Source organism: Ictidomys tridecemlineatus, chromosome 4, assembly GCF_052094955.1.
Source record: "Ictidomys tridecemlineatus isolate mIctTri1 chromosome 4, mIctTri1.hap1, whole genome shotgun sequence".
NCBI lineage: Eukaryota > Metazoa > Chordata > Mammalia > Rodentia > Sciuridae > Ictidomys > Ictidomys tridecemlineatus.
Genome location: NC_135480.1, coordinates 3,005,998 through 3,024,311, shown reverse-complemented (window position 1 = coordinate 3,024,311; position 18,314 = coordinate 3,005,998). Strand labels below are relative to the sequence as shown.

General features: G+C 62.9%; 1 protein-coding gene across 11 annotated transcripts in view; it reads right to left on the bottom strand.

Moving 5' to 3' along the window:
- Kcnq1 (potassium voltage-gated channel subfamily Q member 1) overlaps nt 1-18,314 on the bottom strand; it is a 293,896-nt gene that overhangs the window by 226,878 nt on the left and 48,704 nt on the right. For all 11 annotated transcript variants that reach the window (XR_013437356.1, XM_078045366.1, XM_078045362.1 and 8 more), the window contains exon 2: nt 11,301-11,391. Coding sequence is in view for 10 of the 11 variants with exons in the window: in XM_078045366.1 (XP_077901492.1) it covers nt 11,301-11,391 (91 nt within the window). In the remaining variant the exon portion in view is untranslated. The remainder of the gene's footprint in view (nt 1-11,300; nt 11,392-18,314) is intronic.

Below are 18,314 nucleotides of genomic sequence, written 5' to 3'. Positions count from 1 at the left end.
AAAGCTCACTCTAGACCAAACAGTAACCTGTGCATAGCTGCCCACTAAGTGTAGACCCTAATTAGCTACCGTCTCACGAAAACAAAGGAACCCTGGGCATTGGCACCCCGGGGGTGTTCCTCAACCTGACTGAGGACCTCTACGGAACCTCCTGCCATGTCTCTCCAGATGGTGAGGGACCGAGGAGCTTCCTAAGAGTGGACCTCACTCCCCCATGCTGCTGAACACTGCTGGGTAGGCCAGCCACTGAAACCAGGCTAGAAATAAACACCACCCAGACGGGAAGAGGGGTAAAGCATCTCCGTCATCGTCTGCGGGAAGCAACGAGAACAGAATCCGTGAACGTGGCAAAAGTAGTTTGCTAGAACCAACGGTGAGTTTGGCATGGTCATGAGAAGTGGAGGAGAATCACAAGTGCAACGAGATGCAGGCACCCACCAGGGTGGTCTTCAGGTCCAGTGTGATCCCAAGAAAACCACCCACCATCCTCCCCGAGGGTGCAAAGACTAACCCACCACAGACCTGAAGCTAAGCACACAAATAAAACTACACAAGAAAATCTTAGTGACAGATACTTCTTAAGTGTGGCCTAAAAGCAAGAAAGATAATATTTAAAAGGAAAAACTACATTTGATAGCATAAAGTTGAAAATTTCTGTCTTAAGAACATGCTATTAAATAAACGAGAAGGCAGGCCATACGCTGGGGGAAACCATAAAACTCATCCATGGATGAGAATATGTAAGAGCACCTACAGCCCAACAGGAAGGCCAGCAAACAGGCTTTAAAACAGGTGAAAGACGTAGAAAACACATCACCCGTCCCTTGGATGCCAATTAAGTTCATGAAAAGGTCCTCAACGTCATTCGTCACTGGGAAATGAAAACTCAGACACAAAGAGCTTCCAGGGACCCTGTCAGATGGGCTAGCGCCGAGCCCACAGAGCTGCTGAGCACGCCTGCGTCTGCACGCCCTGCTCAGGGAGGCCAAGGGCGCGGCCACTCTGAAAACACTGGGGCAGTCTCGTAAATAGAAATACGCCCTCTGTGTTTTCCGGCCATTCTGTCCTTGTACATTTACCCACGGAGAAAGGACATGGGGGCCTCATACCAGCCACCCTCTTACGCAGGTGCCAGCCATGGAACCCAGGGAGAAACAGTGATTCCTAAACTCCTGGGGTGAAGGGCACCTCTTCACGGACGGCAGCTCCTAAGTGGGCCCCACTTAAAGAAGTTACCCTGAGCCTGAGGTGGAGAGAGCCCCGAGTCCAGGGGACTTTTCCAAGTTCAGTAGACACCAATAGCAGCAACACAAAACCCCCAGACAGCAAGGGTGCCCTGGTGCCCTAGTGCCGTCCCTAAGCCCCAACTCCTGGAGCAGCTGCTGAGTCTGGGAAACTCGCTGTTGGCAAGACTGAGCAGGGACCAAGAAAGGACGGCCCTGGTCCCCACCCCCCAGGGCAGAAGCAGCTCCCCCGACCCTCCCCAGCTGGCCTGGAGAACCGTCAGGGAGAAGAGACACAGACCCAGCTAAAGAAATTTAAAATGAAATAAAGATGCCTGCCCTTCCCCCGGCCCCACCACCCTGCTCTGAATGCACGGATTATTCTCAGCACACGCTGCTCGGAGACTGACCAGATCACCGCCCCGCCAGGAGAAGGGCGGCCTGTGCCTCTCGGCACACACTTGACATTTTGTTCTCGTTCGGGCTTCCCGTGCCGACAGTTTCTGGATTAAATGTGCAAATGGAACGCGGCCCCACGGGGGTCTCGCTCCCCGCCGGCTGAGCGCCAGGGCTGTATGCCTGTGTGCACGTGTGCGTGCAGGCACGTGTAGGAGCCTGAACATGCTCACACACGTGAGCACATCCACATGGGGCCCGGGTACATCCACGCGTGTGGCTGTCTGGGTGCACGTCTGTGGTCACCCTCCTCAGCTGGGGGTCCGCCCAGTTGCAGCCCTGCCCTTCGCCACCTTCACCACCTGCCCTTCTGCTCAAGCGCTTGTTGGCCACAAAGGATTTTTCTCTGCCCTGTGGTGACCAGGTCCACCGGAAGCCACAGCAGCCTCCACGAGGGGCTCCTGCCTCACACCACCATCCAGAGCCAGGCACGCACCCTCCATGACTGCAGGACTGCTGTTCGTGGCAGAGTGGCTTGGGGAAAAGACCAGGCCCCCAACTGCCACCGCCCCAAAGACACTCAAGGGCGAAATCCACCCCCACCCCCAGCCCAGGAGCTGACGGCCAGCTCCAGACACACTGGCTGGCCCCGGGCTCAAGAGCGTCTCCCACCAGCTATGAAGAGGCCGCTGCGGCCCCTCCCCCAGCCCCTGCCCCAGCCCAGGGACCCCACTCGCCCCACCCGGCATCCCTGGCCATGGCAGGCTTTGAGACTGGGGACAGGATCTAGTGGAAGGAGCGGCTGGGCCTGGCTCTGAGGGCAGCCCGGTGGAGCAGGGGCTCGGGGACCTAGGTGCTTGAGTGGCGGCCCCTCGACCCTGCCAGGCTGCACTGAGCCCCTTCCCCCTCCCACCACGAAGTCGCACAATGACATGCTTCAATGGCGCACAGCCAGGGCCTCTGGTTTTCCTTCTGTGTGACCTGGGGAGGCCAGGAACGTGATCGGAGCTCTTCTGAGCGTGGTGCCCCGGGGGACTCCTCAGGCCCCTGCCTAGCCCCCTCCCCAGGCCCCTGTCCGCAGCACACCACTCAGGCAACCCACTCTCCGGCGGACAGCTGGCAGGCCCCACCGTGCCGTGCCCCACAGCCACAGGGCCGCTGGGCTCATCCTCTTATCCCCAACAACTCCCCCCGGCAGCCCCAGGCGCCCCACGGGAAAGCGGGTGCCAGGGCGGCCTGTGCAGCCCCCCGCTATGTTATGTCAGCTGTTACCCTGCGCTTGAAGCAAGGCTCTCCAGCTGGCCGGGTCAGATGTAAAAACAAGGACCTAACAAAACCCGCCCCCAGCCACTCGGAGCCCGAGACCCCCACCGAACATGGCACTTACTGACGGGGTTCTTTCCAGCCCTCAGGCAGAGCATAAAGGAAACACCTGTCCCCACGGCCGGCACACTCTAATCCCACTAAACCCGAATGGAGAGACCCGGGGGCCCGCAGCAGGCGGCCCCCACCCCAGGGCTGACTTTTGTCCTGGGCCTGAAGGAAGATGGTGGTGGGGGAGGCGGGAGAGGAAAAGAGCACCCAGCCTGGACGTGCCTAAGAGGTGACAGGAGTGGAGGCCACCCTAGCAGCGACACTCCTGGCTGTCAGACCCACTCAGCAAAGAAGGAAGCCCCATGGGACCCCTCCACGTGGCCTGGGTGACCAAGGGACCTCCACACCCTGCATGGCTGTCACCTCCAGAAGGGTCCTCTCTGCTGACCTAGGAGCCCCTGAGCCAGCAGGCGCCCTGGCTGGCCCCACCAGAGCCTGCTCCCGGCCCGGCTCTGTCTCTCATCACCGACCCGGAGCCAGGTCATCACAATTTCTGAAGAGGGAAGGGGGTGGGTGGGGTGGGGGAGCCGCAGAATGCGAGACCACCCAGACACCTGGCGGCCTTGGGGGGGGCCTGCCTCACGCCTGCCGCACACATGCACGCCACGTACACCAGGTGCGGGGGACGGGGGTGTGCACTGCATGTGGGTTCCCGGGTGCCTCTGGTCACGGGGCCCCTCCTGCCCCAGAGGTGACAGGATGCTCAGTTCCTATGTCCTGCTCCCCGCACCTAAGGAGTGGCCCTTGTAGACTGGCTGGGGGATGGCACTGCCAAGAAGGCAGGTCTAGAAGACACTGGCTCAACCCCAGGATGTGGCTGCACAGGCCCCAAGTCCAGCACAGAAAAGACGGGGCCTGGTGCACCTGGGCCTGGAGAGGCTGTGCCAGCCGGGTTACCCCAGGCCTCCCGCCCTGAGCCTCATAGATAGATAGTCTCCAAGATGAAGCTCTTCGGCAGGGGTTCCCCTTTACTCCATGTCCCCAGAATATCACCTGCCGTGTGACCTGGTCACAGGGCCAGGTCTTCCAGGAGGCTCAACAAAGCAGGGGTGTGGGGAGACTGGGGGTAGGACCCTGAGCCTCTACCTGGCCCTTGGGGGTCTTTCTGGGGTCCACAAGTCATACGGCCATGCCGGAGCCAGGGCCACTCTCCTTCCCTTCAGGGGATAGGCTGGGATACTGGGAGAGCAGCATGGCCAAGGGGTCCTGATGGAAGGCCGTGGCCGACCCTATGGTGCTGGACCTTGCCTGGCCCCCAAAACACCTGCCCATCATGCGCTGAATGGACGTGGTGGACGTGACTGGACCCACACAGATGAGGCGAGGCCCACTGTGGGCCTCGTGGAGGCTGCCCGTGTGGAGCATGGCTCTGTGAGCCCGGGGTTCTGGTTACAGCTGGGCGCCTGTCCTCTGTTCTGAATAAGGAATGTCAGCTGTCCTCACGCAGCTGCCTCTAGGGCAGGGCGCGGCCAGTCCAGACCCTTACCCTCAGTCTGGGGACCAGGCTCCCAGCCAGGTGATACACCCTGTCCTGCCACCCCCCCCCCCCAGCTCCTGATCTCACAGAGCAGCCACCTTGTCCCCAGGCCACATCACCCTTCACAGCACAAGGGAGAGACTATGAAGGGGAGGCCACGCTGCCCAGGCCAAGGCGCCCAAACCCCACAGCAGCCACCTTCATCAGTGCCCTGGGCTAAGCAGGAAGGCCCTGCTGTAGGACTCGGCCTTCGCCTGTTCCCAGTGACTCACAGGATGCCCCACAGGGGGGAGTTTATGGTGGGGAAAGTGGGCAGATAAGGGTAGCTGGCCCAGCAGGGCAGAGGGCGTCTGGGACCCGTGTGAGCTGCCCACTGCCACCCTGCGAGTCTGAAATCAGCAACATCAGAGCACCCAGAGGGGAACAGTGGAACCCAGGCGGCCGTGAGCGGCCCCGGCACAGTACAGATGGCAGGGTGGACGGCTGTCCGGCTCCAGCCCGTTGCCCTCGACTCTCAGGGGAGACAACTGTCCATAGTTCACATGCCAGTTTGAGTGTCACTATTTTAAAAGTGACATAGCTAATAGTTTCAAGGAGGGCTCAGCCAACTTCCCCTCAAATCCAGAAGGTGCACACTCGAGGAGCTGCAGGTCACAGGGTCCCCGTCCTGCGGTGGAAGCACAAGTCCTCCAGCAGTCGCGTTCACCGGTGCGCAGCCATGTGCTGATAAAACTTTATTGACTGGAACAGGCCACAGGATGTGGGCCGAGCTCAGAGACCCCTGGGAGAGGCGCCCAGGGTGGACCGTCTCACCCGAGTTCACAGGTGGTTTTGCAGATGTGGCTTAAGACAAAGCCATAGAGAACGGGGCCCCTGGCCCCGAGTGACTGGTGTGCTGACAAAACGGGGACATTTGGGCATCACACCGACACGAGGATGCAGGTGAAGAGAGGAATGGAGGGCTAGAGATGGCCAACAGATACCCCGCAGCAAGGGAGAGACCTGGGTCCCAGGGTCCCTCACAGCCTCAGAGGAACTGGAATGGCTGCCACCCGGGTCTCAGGCTTTGGGCCTGCAGGCTGAGAGAGAGGAATGTCCACGGCTGAAGCTGCCCGCGGCCCTCTGTCACACAGCCTTCGCGGTCCCAATCCACAGCACAAAGAAAACCCTGCGGCCCCAGCCCAGCAGTCCTCCTGCAGGACCAGACACCAGAAGGGACACTGGCGCTTCCATGCCCGCCTTAAACAGGCTGCAGCACATTCTGGCCAGGCTGATCCAGCTCTGCTTGGGGTTCCAGGCCAGCCCGAGAGGGAGCGTCCATCACACCCAGAGGCCCACTCACCAGGGAGCAGCCTCAGGCCCTGAGTTCACTGTGGCCCACCCAGCCTAGGGGATATGTCCCCTGGAACAGACCACGGGGGAGCGACAGGGGGTCTCAGGTGAGGGAGGAATTCCCCTCCCAGAGTGACCCTAAATCTGAGCAAGCGGCAGCGGCCAGGGCCCAGGGGCTATGCACAGAGCTGGAGGCTGTGTCCCCCCAATCCCCGCTCCAGGGCTCCCTGCAGGCAGGACGGGAGTGCTGGCCTCCACGTAGGCAGCACTGTGCCGCGAGGTCCCCGGGGTGCAGGCCTGCATCCTGCCCTCCTGGCCCAGGTCCTGTTTGTACACAGAGCCCGGCTCACACCAGGCGCTTGATAAATATTTGCTGGCTGAATGGATGTAGGAGAGGACGAGCCAACCTGAGGAGAGGGGGCAGGGGGCACTTCTGAAGCAGAAATCGGAGAGAGCCCCCGTGGCAGGGACCCTGTGTGCCAGGAACAAAGAGACGCTCCAGATCCACAGAGGGGAGAGGATGTTTTCCTGGAGGACCTGGGAGCCCAGGAGGAAGTGGTGGACGTCTCGGGGCAGAGTCAGGCAGGAAGGTGACACCAAGTGACAGTGAAGGATGGCGCTCGGTCAGCGTGTAGGAGCTCCTGGGGCAGGGAGGTGCAGGCGTGCAGGGAAACAGGGCTTGGGGCTTGTTAATGGAAAACCCGAGCCTCCCGCTGGTCCCCTGACCTTGGGCAGCAGTGACTCAACCTCTGAGAGTCCCCCTCTCCCGCTGCAAACAAGGTTCTTCAGGGAAAGGATCAGAGTGTGCACACAGCACACTCGATACGTGGCAGGGACGGCAGGGGCTCTGCTGATGGCCTCCCGAGGGCCACCAGACTTGATACGAGAGCAGACAGCACAGCTCCCAGGCAGCCAGCGCGACGCCCGCGCTGCCCCACCAGGCTCCGGGGCAGGTAGTGTGCTTCACGTCCGCCGTGGGGTGTTGGAGCTGGAGCGGCGGCATCTGCAGGGTCATCCGGAGTGTGAAACGGGGGGCTGGGGCCTGAGAGGAGCTGGGAACAGAGCCTGACCTTGTTCAGCAGGACAGGGAGACCCACCGAGAGCCGCTGCAGGGCACGGCCCCCACCCCCCTCGCTCTGCTGCTGGGAAACTGAGGCGGGAGGCCGGCCACGGGGAGGATGCAGCTGGTGGGAGGGGTGGTCACTGCAGCAGGACAAGGGAGCCTCCGCAGCAGGGAGGAAGAGTGACCTCATCCCCCAGGCCTCCAGCCGCCACTCACGGGTTTCCAACCACAGGCCCCTCAGGACAGTCCCCCGGCATGCTGGCCACCGGAAGGCACAGACATGAACCGTGTCACGCTTTCGGTATGGAATCAGGACAAAGGCTGTCACAAAAGCCAGCCCTCACCTGGGCCGGGACAGGTTCTCTCAGGGCAGAGAAAAGGAGTGTTCCTGGGGCGGAGGGAGAGCCCCCAGCGGGACCGGCCGGGCCCAGGCACACACGTGCTGCCACGTCCACAGACACATGTGAGCACACAGCCTCCCCTGGACGGGAACCAGGTGGGGCCCCGCCACGCGCCTGTCCAAAGTCCCAGGCCGGACCTGGCCGGGCGAGACTCCTCCCAAGATGGCTTTCTCAGGCCCACCAAATGTCCTGGTTCAGCAGAATGCTTAATCCCTCGGAGGCCGCCCTGGGGCTTCCTCGGCCCTCGCTGAGATAACAGCCTTCTGGCACCATCACAGCCAGGCGCAGCAGCAGGAGGGAGAACACGGCTCGGGAAGAGCCTCGAAGGCTGTTCCACATCTCCCACTGCCGTCCCTGCAGGCTGGCCGGGCCCCCGTGGGGCCCGGGGCTGCGGTTTGGGCTGAGCTCACAGTCACGCTGGGCCGGGCCCAGGGGCTGCAGAAATGCACGTGACGAGGGCGCCCCCTGGTGTCCGCATGGTCTGCTGAGACTGCCCCCCCACGATGGCTCCAGGCATCTCCTGGCGCCCCACACCGTGTGCCCCGGCCTGGGGACGCACCCTCTCCACCCACCTGTGCTCCATGCTCGCCCACCTGGAGACTGCAAGCTGCAGGGTCCCCACCTGTAGGGCCCCAGCCAGGCTCCGCTCCTCACCCTGCCCTCCCGCCCCAGCACCCCGACCCTACAGAGCCTTGACTGTCACACAGGCTGCCCCATAGGGCCCCACCGACCTCCCGCTTGGTCCAGTGCTAGGCCATGGCTGCCTCCTTCCCAATGTCCCCCAACCCCCTATGGCTGTCACTCTGGCATAGGCCTCTGGACATGGTCAGCTCAACCCACCTGGAAGGGGCAACTCCCTCAGGCTGAAGTGGGGTGACACGGAGTGTAAACATGACCAGGCCATGTGGCAGGCAGGGGGCTGTCTGTCACCGCCTCCATTTTACAGATGGGGAAATTAAGGCCCAAGAACACATACCCCCGGGGGTGTGCCGAGCAGGAAGCACCATGCTGGCAGGCGGGCAGGCAGGGCCAGGGGTCCCTGGGAGGGGTGAGGGAGGGTGAGCCCCAGGCAGAGCATCACACCCTGCCCTCTGAAGAAAGAGCAGGTGTCCTGGGAGAAGTCAGCCCCGTAAGATGTCAGAGAGCCAGGCCCCGGCAGAGCGGTGCAAAGGCCCAGAGGCAGCAGAGAACAAGTGGGGGGCCAGGGACAGGAAGAGGGTGCCTGAACAATGGCACCTGGGGGTCCATGAGAGAAGCTGGAGTTTGCCCCAAATGCCACGGGAGCTTCTAGAATGATCAGGTTGCTTTAGAAAGCCTCCCAGTGGGAGTGTGGGAAGGGGGCCCAGGGACACAGCCAGGGCCACTGCTCCCACAGAACGGAAAAGAGCCACTACTTGGATGGGGGCTACAGTGGGAAGGGGCTCTGCTGTGGGGAAGGGGAGCTGCTCCACTGGCACCTGCCCCGAGAGGGTGGGAGGTGTGGACCTCCCAGGCCCAGTGCTCAGTGGCTGCCAGCCTGAGGGCTCTGTGGAAAGGCAAGTGCAGTTCCAAGAGCAGCCACCAGGTGGCAGGCAGGCTCCACAGATGCTAGGGCCAGGTGGAAGGAGGCAGTGGCTCCTGGGCCCAAGTCACCCTGGGGGACCAAATCACCCTGGGGGACCAAGTCACCCTGGGGGACCAAGGCTGACCACCCCAGATCCTCCGAGGTAGCACAGGAGGAGCCGAATGCATCACACACGCATGGGCACACACGTGAACACGTCACCATGGTTTAACACAACTACACGTGAAACACACCCATGTACACACACACAGCTGAACACTCACAGGCACACACCACACGGCAGGCAAGTGAACACTCATGAACAAGCTCGTGTACACAGGTGCACACAGCCTCCCACTCACACACATGCCCAGATGCACTCAGCTGTGTGTGAGCACACATGGCACATGCATACATGTGTGTATGCTGCCTTGCACGTGGCACATGGGCACACGGCGTGCTCACACGTGTACATTCACACACACAGATGTGCATGTGCTCCTCTCCTGGGGAATCTTCCGCAGCCAGGCCCTTACAGCTGAGAACCGTGGGGAACCCTAGTCCCAGGCCCTTTAGGGCAAGTCCCAGGGCGGAGCACCGAAGACCCCGTCCCCACGGAGGGACCCGCAGAGGCCAGGCCTGGTGCACACGCCCTGTGGACGACACACCTCCCTGCACAGTGACCCCATGCTGTCCTGTGAAACACAGCCAGCGTTCACGGACAGCTGGTCCACAGGGGGTGAGGGTCCTGGGCAGGTGGCACGGGGCACGGGAGTAGCCTAGAGCGGGAAAGGAGACACACAGCCTGACTGGGCACTGTGAGAGGTCCCTGGGTCCTCCAAAAGCCCCCTGCAAAACTCTGACACCCAAGAGAGACATGGGACAAGCCCAACCATCACACCCCACCACACAGGACTGGGGCTGGGGGACAGTCCCCAACACCAGGAAATGCCCATCCCCATGCCTGGTGGCTGGGTATTCCTCTGAATAAGCATGAAGTGACAGCAGGACACAGCAGGACTGGTGACAGCTGTACCTGCACAAGGGACTTCCATCCTAGAACCCAGGAACCGGGGGGAACCTGCTAGATCAGTGACTAAGCCCAGCAGACCCAGGCCAGGAAACTGCCCGTCAGGGCTTTGTGCATGCCAAGAACATCCCATAAAACACGTCGCAAGAGAGGACCCTTCAGTGACAGTCCCCAACTGCTCATTGCCACCCCTGTTGTTATCAGGAATAACCCACAGCCACTGTCCCAGACCCATGGCCCCCACCACACAGGCTCCCAGAGACACGCACCACAGGTGCCGGGCTGCCCGACCTAACTCATCAGGTGCCAGAGCTGGACCACTGGGTCGTGAGGTCACTGGGAGGAGAAGACGAGCAGGAATGGCCAGGAAAGCCCTGCAGGAAAGGCCCTGCCCGCCCACCGGAGCCAGGCCTCTGCCTGGCCCCGGGAGGCCAAGGAGGGAACCCCAGAGCGACTCTGCATTGGAATCTGGTTTTTAACAAAGGTGCACCTCAAGTCAGGTTGGAGAGACTCTGGGATAGGAGCCGCTTTCTTGGAGGCCAGGGGTCCAGCCTCAAGAGAGTCCCAGTGGCCACGCTCCACATCAACACACAACTGCCCGTAGGGGCACTGTGAGCCCCGAGCAGGGGACACTGACCCATAACTCAGAATCCAGAACCACTAAAGCCCAGGCAGACCTGGCTGCCTAAAATCAAGGTAGGCACCACCTCTGGGCTGTCCAGGGTGACTCAGGAGCCCAGCTGGACAGGCCACAGGGCCAGATGAGCATGAGAGCTGGCCCGGCCAGCCCCAGGTAGCGGGCGATGGAAAGCCCCTCCTGATCCTTGCCCCTTCTGCAGCTGCTGGGACAGCCCACCGCGAGAGGGCAGGCGTAACAGAGGTGCGGACTCAGTCCTGAGAGGCCCTGCCATGGCCCCCAGGCGGCTTCCTCGGGACTCTGTCCCCCAGACACAGCTGGTCCCCAGAGAGCACCACCCCAGCAGCCTCAGCACCACACCAGCCGTGGGTCCCCATAGATCCTGGGCCCAGCAGAGAGAGGCGAGCGGAGGGGGCCCTCTCGGCCCTGGCTGCAGGCTCTTGAATCCATGCCGGGGCAGGCCCCCTCCTCAGCTAGGGTCCCCCCAGGCCCTGTCCAGAGTTCATGGCCAGCTGGAGAGGAGAGAGTCCTCCTTCCCACCACAAGCACACGGGGCCTGCAGAGGTGGAGGGGCCAGACCCCGTGCTCAGGAGTTTGGTCCTCAGACTGCCTGAGCTCCTCTCTAGGGCTGGGGACCGGCCCACACAGGGATGAGAGGCCCCAGCCCTTACCCACAGAGGGACACGCACAGGCCTCCGTGCCGGGCTCCCAGCCCAGATGGCCCCCTCCAGCCCAGCACCAGGGGCACCGGGAGCAGCCTCCTCTTTCCCAGAGCCGACCCCCAGGGCCACTGAGCCCTCTGGAGGCCCCAGGCCCCTACGTACCATCCAGAAGAGCGTCCCTGTGGCCAGCGCGGCATACTGCTCGATGGTGGACAGCACGCTGAAAATGAGGCAGACCAGGACGATGAGGAAGCTGCAAGAGAAGGGCGCAGGGTCAGCAGCCGCCACCGAGGCACCCCGTGTGAGATCCCAGAGTGCTGCCAGAGCCCAGTCGTCCCTCAGCTGTGAGTGGACACAGGAAATGCAAGGCCGTCAGGTGGACACCCCAGACCTGCCCAACATGGGAGGACCTCAAAATGCTGTGCCCAGCCAGCAGACCCCACGACCACCCATCACAGGCTCGTGTCCTGGATGGGCATGTCCACAGGGCAGGGAGCAGCCCGGGGCACTGGTGGGCAAGAGGGCTCCCCTTCGGCATGACCGACGCTCTGGACCCGAAGGGCAGTGCTCTCGGCCCCCCGAGCTCTGCCGGGCACGGGCTCTTCACCACGTGCCTTGGGGTGCAGCTGTCTCCAGACGCCGTTTCCACAGACGCTTTCTGGTCAAGCTCCCCTGGCCCCACTGGCAGGACTCGGGGCCAGGCAGGGTACCTGGTGGCAAGGAGAAGCGGGCCACCAGCTCAGAGCTCATCAAAGGAAAAGGAAGCAGGGTCTCGCCCAGGGCCAGCACCCAGGCTGCCCACGTGCCCTGTGACACACAGAACACAGGCCACTTGTTCTGATTCGGTGGGAGCCACAAAGCTGAGGAACCACCCCTCCCACTAGTGAACCCCCAGGGTCCCTCTTCCACTGAGCTCAGTGTCCTTGTATGTCACCAGGCCAAGGTGGCCCCAGCCCTCCTCCTGCCTGGGGAGGGGCAGCCAGTGAGATGTTCCAAGGGCTTTGAGGACGGCAAACACCTCACGCGGGCTCTCAGGGGCGGGCAGAGGGTGGCTGCCCCCCGAGGTGCCGACCTTCTGCCCAGTACCAGGAGCCCAGGCCCCTCCCCGCCCTGAGAGTCACTGCCCCCGTGGCTTTCAGTCCCACAGCAGCCAGGACGCCCAGCGCCTCCTGCGGGCTCAGCCCTGCCGAATCTCCCCGTCTCCCTCTGCCCAACACGGGCCCCGACCCTCAGAGGTCACAGATGGGCTTCCAGGGTCACAGGGACCTGGGCGTCTCCCCCAGGCTCCTGTGGCTAACCCCCCTTCCTGGCCTCTGTGGCCCCGAGCCCTCAGGACCGACCCACTGTCCCTGGTGGGCCATCTGTGGCACCTGCACAGCCACCTCCAGCCCGACCCCACCTCGACCACGCTGCTGTCCCACCCAGCCAGCAAGTGGCCCTCTTGTCACCATGGTGGCCCTGCCCAGCGCAGCTCCCCCACCTTCTCTGCTAGTCTCGAGGGAGCCGGGTCGGCAGCTCTGTGCCAGCTGCTGCCTCCTGGGGGCCCTCTTCAGCTCCACAGGGAGGTCCCACTGCCCAGGCAGGGGCCAGGCCATCCTCTGAGCCCACCCCGGCCTGTGGGTGTCCTGAGAGCTGGTGACCAGACATGGCCTGGGGCAGAGCAGTACTCAGCCCCTGGTGTGCGCACCGGCACCTGACCCCTGAGCACCTTGCCCTGCCTCTGCCCCTCCCACTGACCCTGCCTCTGTCCCCACGGCTACCACCCTGTCTCTTGGCCCAGGACAGCCCCAGTTCATCCCAGACCCAAGGCCACCACCCAGACCCCAGTCGGACCCCTGCCCCTCCTCGGGCCTTGCCTCCCACCACCAGCCCCTCACAGGTGGGGTTCTGGCTGCCTCGAGTCTCAGGGTGCTGGCACACGTGGCCTCCCGACAGGCACTCTGCACCTCCATCTCCACACGGCTCAGCTCCAAGGACCCTCCCTGCCTAGCGCCAGGGGTGTCTGGTCCTCCCAGGCCCCTCCTGCTGCTCCCCGGGACAGGCAGCCCCTGCATTGCGACTTCCCCTGCCCTCTGCTGTCCCCCAGACCACGACCCACACTGCAGCCAGGTCTCATGGAGCCCCCATGGGGGTGAATAAGGGCACAGCCCTTTCCGGAGCCAGCGTTGGCTCTCGTGGGCACCGGGCAAACCCTGGTTGGACAGAGTGTCCGGCTGGGGCAGGTGCCGTTCCTGGCACGGGAGCCGATTCTTCCCGCCATCCTGCACGGAGTTTGCCTCCCACTACACGAACCAAAGCTCCCTCCAGGCCTGCAGAGGGCCTGCGTGAGCCCCTGGCCTCCCAGGGGCACTGGACCAGCTGCTCCTCTGGGGCTTGTGCCACCCTGGCCCTGCAGGCCACTGTGCCCTGACTCACAGCTGCAGGGAAGTGGGACGGGCCCAGCAGCACAGCCAAGAGCGAGCAGAGAAGGTGCTGCTGGGTGCAGGAGGTGCTCAGCTGGCCTCTCCCCAGCCGCCGGGCACCCAATAGGACCCAGCGCTCACCAGCTGCCCCTGCACAGCCATGCGGCCCTGGCAGCAACCTGGCCGGGTTTCCCCTCCTCATAAGTCAGAGCCCCCGTCACAGAGCTGTGGAGGGTGGTGTTACCAGGGGTCCCCCGGGGACTTGGTGCCAGGAACAGGCCCGTGGCCTCCGGAGGCTCTGACAGCCCTGAAGCTCCTGCAGCGTGAGCATGGGAAGACGCAGCAGAGCCCTTCGGGGCCACAGCCAGGACCCCTGACCAGCTCCTGCCCACGCTTTGCCAACAGTGACGTGCACCCAGGAGAGCCCTGGGGTGATCAAGAGGCTATCTCAGGACAATGAGCGTCCCAGGGCTCCCAAGTCACAAGCTCAAGCCAAACGGGTGACAAGCTGCATGGCTTGTCACAAACTTTGACTTTTCCTGCTGTTGAGGTGACAGCATCCACTGCTGCTGCTTGGAGGCGGTGAGGGAGGGAAGCAGCAGGGCGCTGGCTGGGGTTGGGCATGGCTGGCCCAGGGCCCGGGGGAGGCTGGGAGCTTCGGGAACAGGCCACAGGCGCCAAGTGCCCCAGGGGACTTTGCAGCTGGGGGGCCCTCCTGTGCCCTCCGAGGCTGCTACAGCTGAGTGAGCCTCGCCCAGCAAGGTCCAGCACGGAGGGCAGGACACAACACTGGCCCTGAGCACAAGGGGAGGCAGGTGGGGCGGGAGGCGACCACAGGGTGGGGCCAGGGCTGGTGGGAGACGGCTCAGGCCAGGGGAGAAGGTGAGCGGGGCTGCGCCTGGCTCCAGGATGCCCTGCCTCGTGGCCCGTGAGGAGCCCAGGGCTCAGAATGCCGTGCGAACCTGTCCCCACGTGCTGGGCTGCATTTCAACCTCACCACATCCTGAAGGCTAAACAGTTCTTCAAATATTTGAATACACTGTGCTGGCCTGAGAAGAATTATATAACACAGTTTATTCTTTATCGACTCAGATAAAACACATTTTATCTTATTTACCCCTTTATCTGTTCCTGTCCTGGGCGGAGCAGGGAGTCTCAGGGAGGCCTGGCCAGGGTTCCTGCCCTTGGTGAGCTCACACAGGACCCAGGGCCCACCTGCACCCCTGTCTCTGGGGGCAGCCACACCCCTCTGCCCCCCGTTCTGCATCCTGGAGTTCCAAGGTCAGGCTGTCCCAGGACACCCCCCAAGGGCTGGGAGACTGAGGCCCAGGGAAAGGAAGACACTGGCCCATGTTCTGGACTGGGGCTGCCCGCACCTGCACGCTGCCCGGCCCAGCTCCCAGCAGGTGCAGCGCTGTGGAGGGAGCAATGGTTCCCAGGACAATGCCCCACTGTTCCCCTCGAGCCACATTGACCTGAGCAGCTGTGACCGCAGCGCCAGCCTTGAGGGACGTCCAGCATGTTATCGGACATCACTTCAATATCTCCACAGCCAGGTGCCCTGGGAACACAGGAGAAAGCGGGCGTCCTGCCAGGGCCTTGTAGAGGCCACAGTGGGAGGCACGTGGAGGGTGGGGGCCAGCTCCAGGGGCTGCGGACAGGCAGGGCCTAAAGCCACATGGAGACCCTCCACCACATCCCATGTTCTGGGCCCTGCCTGGCACCTCCTCATAGGCTCGGCCAGCTCAGGTGACCAGCCCAGTGAATCCAGCAGGTCCTGTCCAGGAGAGGCAAGGGCTGGGCCTGGACCCCAGGGCTGCCAGGCCCACCCTGGAGCACATCTCATCCACAGTGCCTGCTGGACTCACTGCCCACCACCCTACCTCATCTCCCTGGACCCCACCAGCTGCTGGCAGCTGGCCATCAGGTAGCCCTGAGCGGGGGTTCCAGGTGAGCACAGTCTTGGGGCGCTCCAGAGGACCCGGCTGCCAGGTTCACGTATCTAATCTACCCACCACGGGAAAACGATGGGAGTGCTTTAAAGTTCGGCTAATCCAGGCAAGGGTCATGCCCAAAGCCAAGGGGCTCGATGGACCCTGAGCCAGGCACAGGGAGGCCCCGGAGTGCAGAGAGACAAGGCAGCAGGGTGCAGGGACCGGAGGCTGGGGGGTTAGCGCTGACGGGGACTGAGTTCCAGGCTGGGGTGGTGCTGGCTGCACACCAGGCTGAGGCCGCCCAGCGCCCGAGCTGTGCGCTCACCATGTCGAGGTGGGGAGTCCGCCTTGTGTGTTCCACCACCATTAAAGAACACGTCCTGAAAGCAGAGCTGAACTCGAGGCATTGGCCCTGAAGCAGGGCAACTGAAGTGTCTGCAGTGGACAGTGGCGGCTAGAACCAAGCAAGGTCCCAGGCCGCTGCTGGGAAGGGCGCTTTGCCAGGCAGACGAGGGCGATGGGCTTGTTAAGCTGGGCTAAAGCCAAAGACAGAGCAGGGCTCTGAGTGGACCACCTCAACACCAGCGTCGAGCTTTAAGCCGGAACTGCAGCTATGGCCTGTGTGCATTTTTAAACAAAAGTCAATCTGGATGATTCCAAATGTCCCCCAATAAAGGCGGCCCAGGAAGGAGAGGCTGGGCTGAGGGAGCTGCAGGTGCACCTGGCTGGCTGCCCAAACATCCTCATCCCCCCTGGACCCCACCAGCTGCTGGCTCCAGGGTAGGTGAGCTCAGACCCATGGATGGACCCCACGATGCTGGACTCCCAGAGGAGCCAGGGCTGTCCATGGAGGGAATGAACACATCAGAAGACTTGGAACAGCTGCCCACTGGGCTGTAGGGCAGGGCTGCAGCACACCAAGGCCCTACCTGCCCACCCCAGGAGGCCCTCTCCTGAAGGACACACCTCAGTCCATGCTGAGGCCCCGAGGCGTGCCAGGAGTTGGCCCAGGGTCCCTCACTGGAGCCCAGCATGGACAGCGTCACACCACCTCCCTGTGACTCAGAGCCCCGGTCCCAGGCCACCCACTCCTCCGTGGAAGCCCCTGGACTGGTGACCACGAGGCCCAGCCCTGTGGGAATGCTAAGGCTCCAACACTGAAGGGACATGCCCAGGCCTCGTGGACAGTGAGCCTGGGCCGGCCGGCTCCAGGGCTGCTGCCCTCAGAGCAGAAGTGCCCAACGTTCCATCATCTCCCTGATGCCTCCAGCTCAGGGCACGCGGGCACCTGGGTCAGCTTGGCCGTGCGGCCGTCTCCTCTGCTGTCAAGTCCTGTGGGTATCTTTAGGATGCTGAATTTGGACCCACCTGGGCAGTCCAGGACAAGAGCTTCCTCAGTGCTCTCTGTGGGAGGCAGGTTCACAGGTGCCAGGGAGGAGCACCTGCCCCCCTCGCTGTGCCCCAGCTGGACATGGGGGTCTCACGAACTGCTTACCACTGCGTTATCAGCAGATGTGGGATTCTTCACATTCAGGGCCAAGTGCCAGGCAAAGACAGTGCTGGTGTCACAAATTTTAAGTGCAGTTTGAAATATACCATTTCCTCTCGGTCTTCTCAGGATCCTTAACTGAATTGCATCTGCAAACGCCCCTTGTGAATGAAGGTCACAGCAACCTGCATCAGGGTCGGCCGGGGAGGGGCCTCACCAAGGCCACCATTTGGCCTCAGTCACAACAAGCAGAGGAGCTGGGGGACGGGGTGGCCCACTGAGAGGCAGGCCTGGTGGGCTCACACACCTGGTTCTACATGCCACAGGGAGGGACACTTCCCACAGACCACACGGCCACTCACACCCAGCCCTGTGGCCACCACACAAAACCCTGTCTACAGTGGTACTGTCCAGCCAGCCAGAGGCCACGGGGGATGTAGGGGAGCCCAGCAGCCTGCTCTGGGGGCCCCAGCCTGATGAAGCCTGGCTTTGCAGTCCAGCTCAGGGATGCGGGCGTGACCACCAGGTCCACCCCACGGTGCCACCACTACTCCCTGTGCCCCATAGGCTCCACGCTCTTGCATGGGGCTCATCTGGCAAGTACACTGAGCCCCACTTCTGTAAATGGTCCCTGTAGGCTGGAAGGACAGACAAGAGGTCACTCCTCGGCAGGAGTGGTCTCCAAAGCCCCCAGGTGGGCCTCTCTAGTAACATGGCTCTAGCCCCGGTGAGGGGGACAACCTGTCCTTGCCTCTTGGAGCTCAGCCAACATTTCTCCTGAGAGGGACTCAGCTGGGAAGCCCAGAGAAGAGGGTCCTCTTCAGCCCCTCCCCGAAGCCCACACCCCTTCGGCTACCCACGGCAGGATCCCTGGGCAGCCAGAGCCACTCTGCAGAACACAGATCCCACCAGGCTGCTCACGGGTTCAAGCCCTCCAAGTGAAGACGGAGCCAGACCCTCTGCTGGCCACGCCTGCCAGGCCCCCGGGAGCTCGCCAGCCCCTGGGCACCTGCTGCTCCCCAATAAGTGAGGACCCCAGGCAGGGCCGGAGGGAGGCATCCCTCTGATAGCCCAGCACTAGGCCCGGGGCCGGGGCGTGGAGGTCTGCCGTGAGTGAGGCTCACGTGGGGTGCAGAAGTCTCAGGGCCAACAGGCCTCCAGGGCCGGGGAGCGAGACCCCGTGCCGGGCTCCGCCTGCCTGCCCCTCCTGTTTCTGCAGGCCTTTGAACTGGGCTGGACACCACACAGCTGGGGCAGATGACCATCCCCAGCTGGCAGCAGGCGGGCAGTGCCTGCTGGGCATGGCTCTGGGGCCTGGTCACCTACTGAGCCAGCCCTTCCTCCTCAGAGA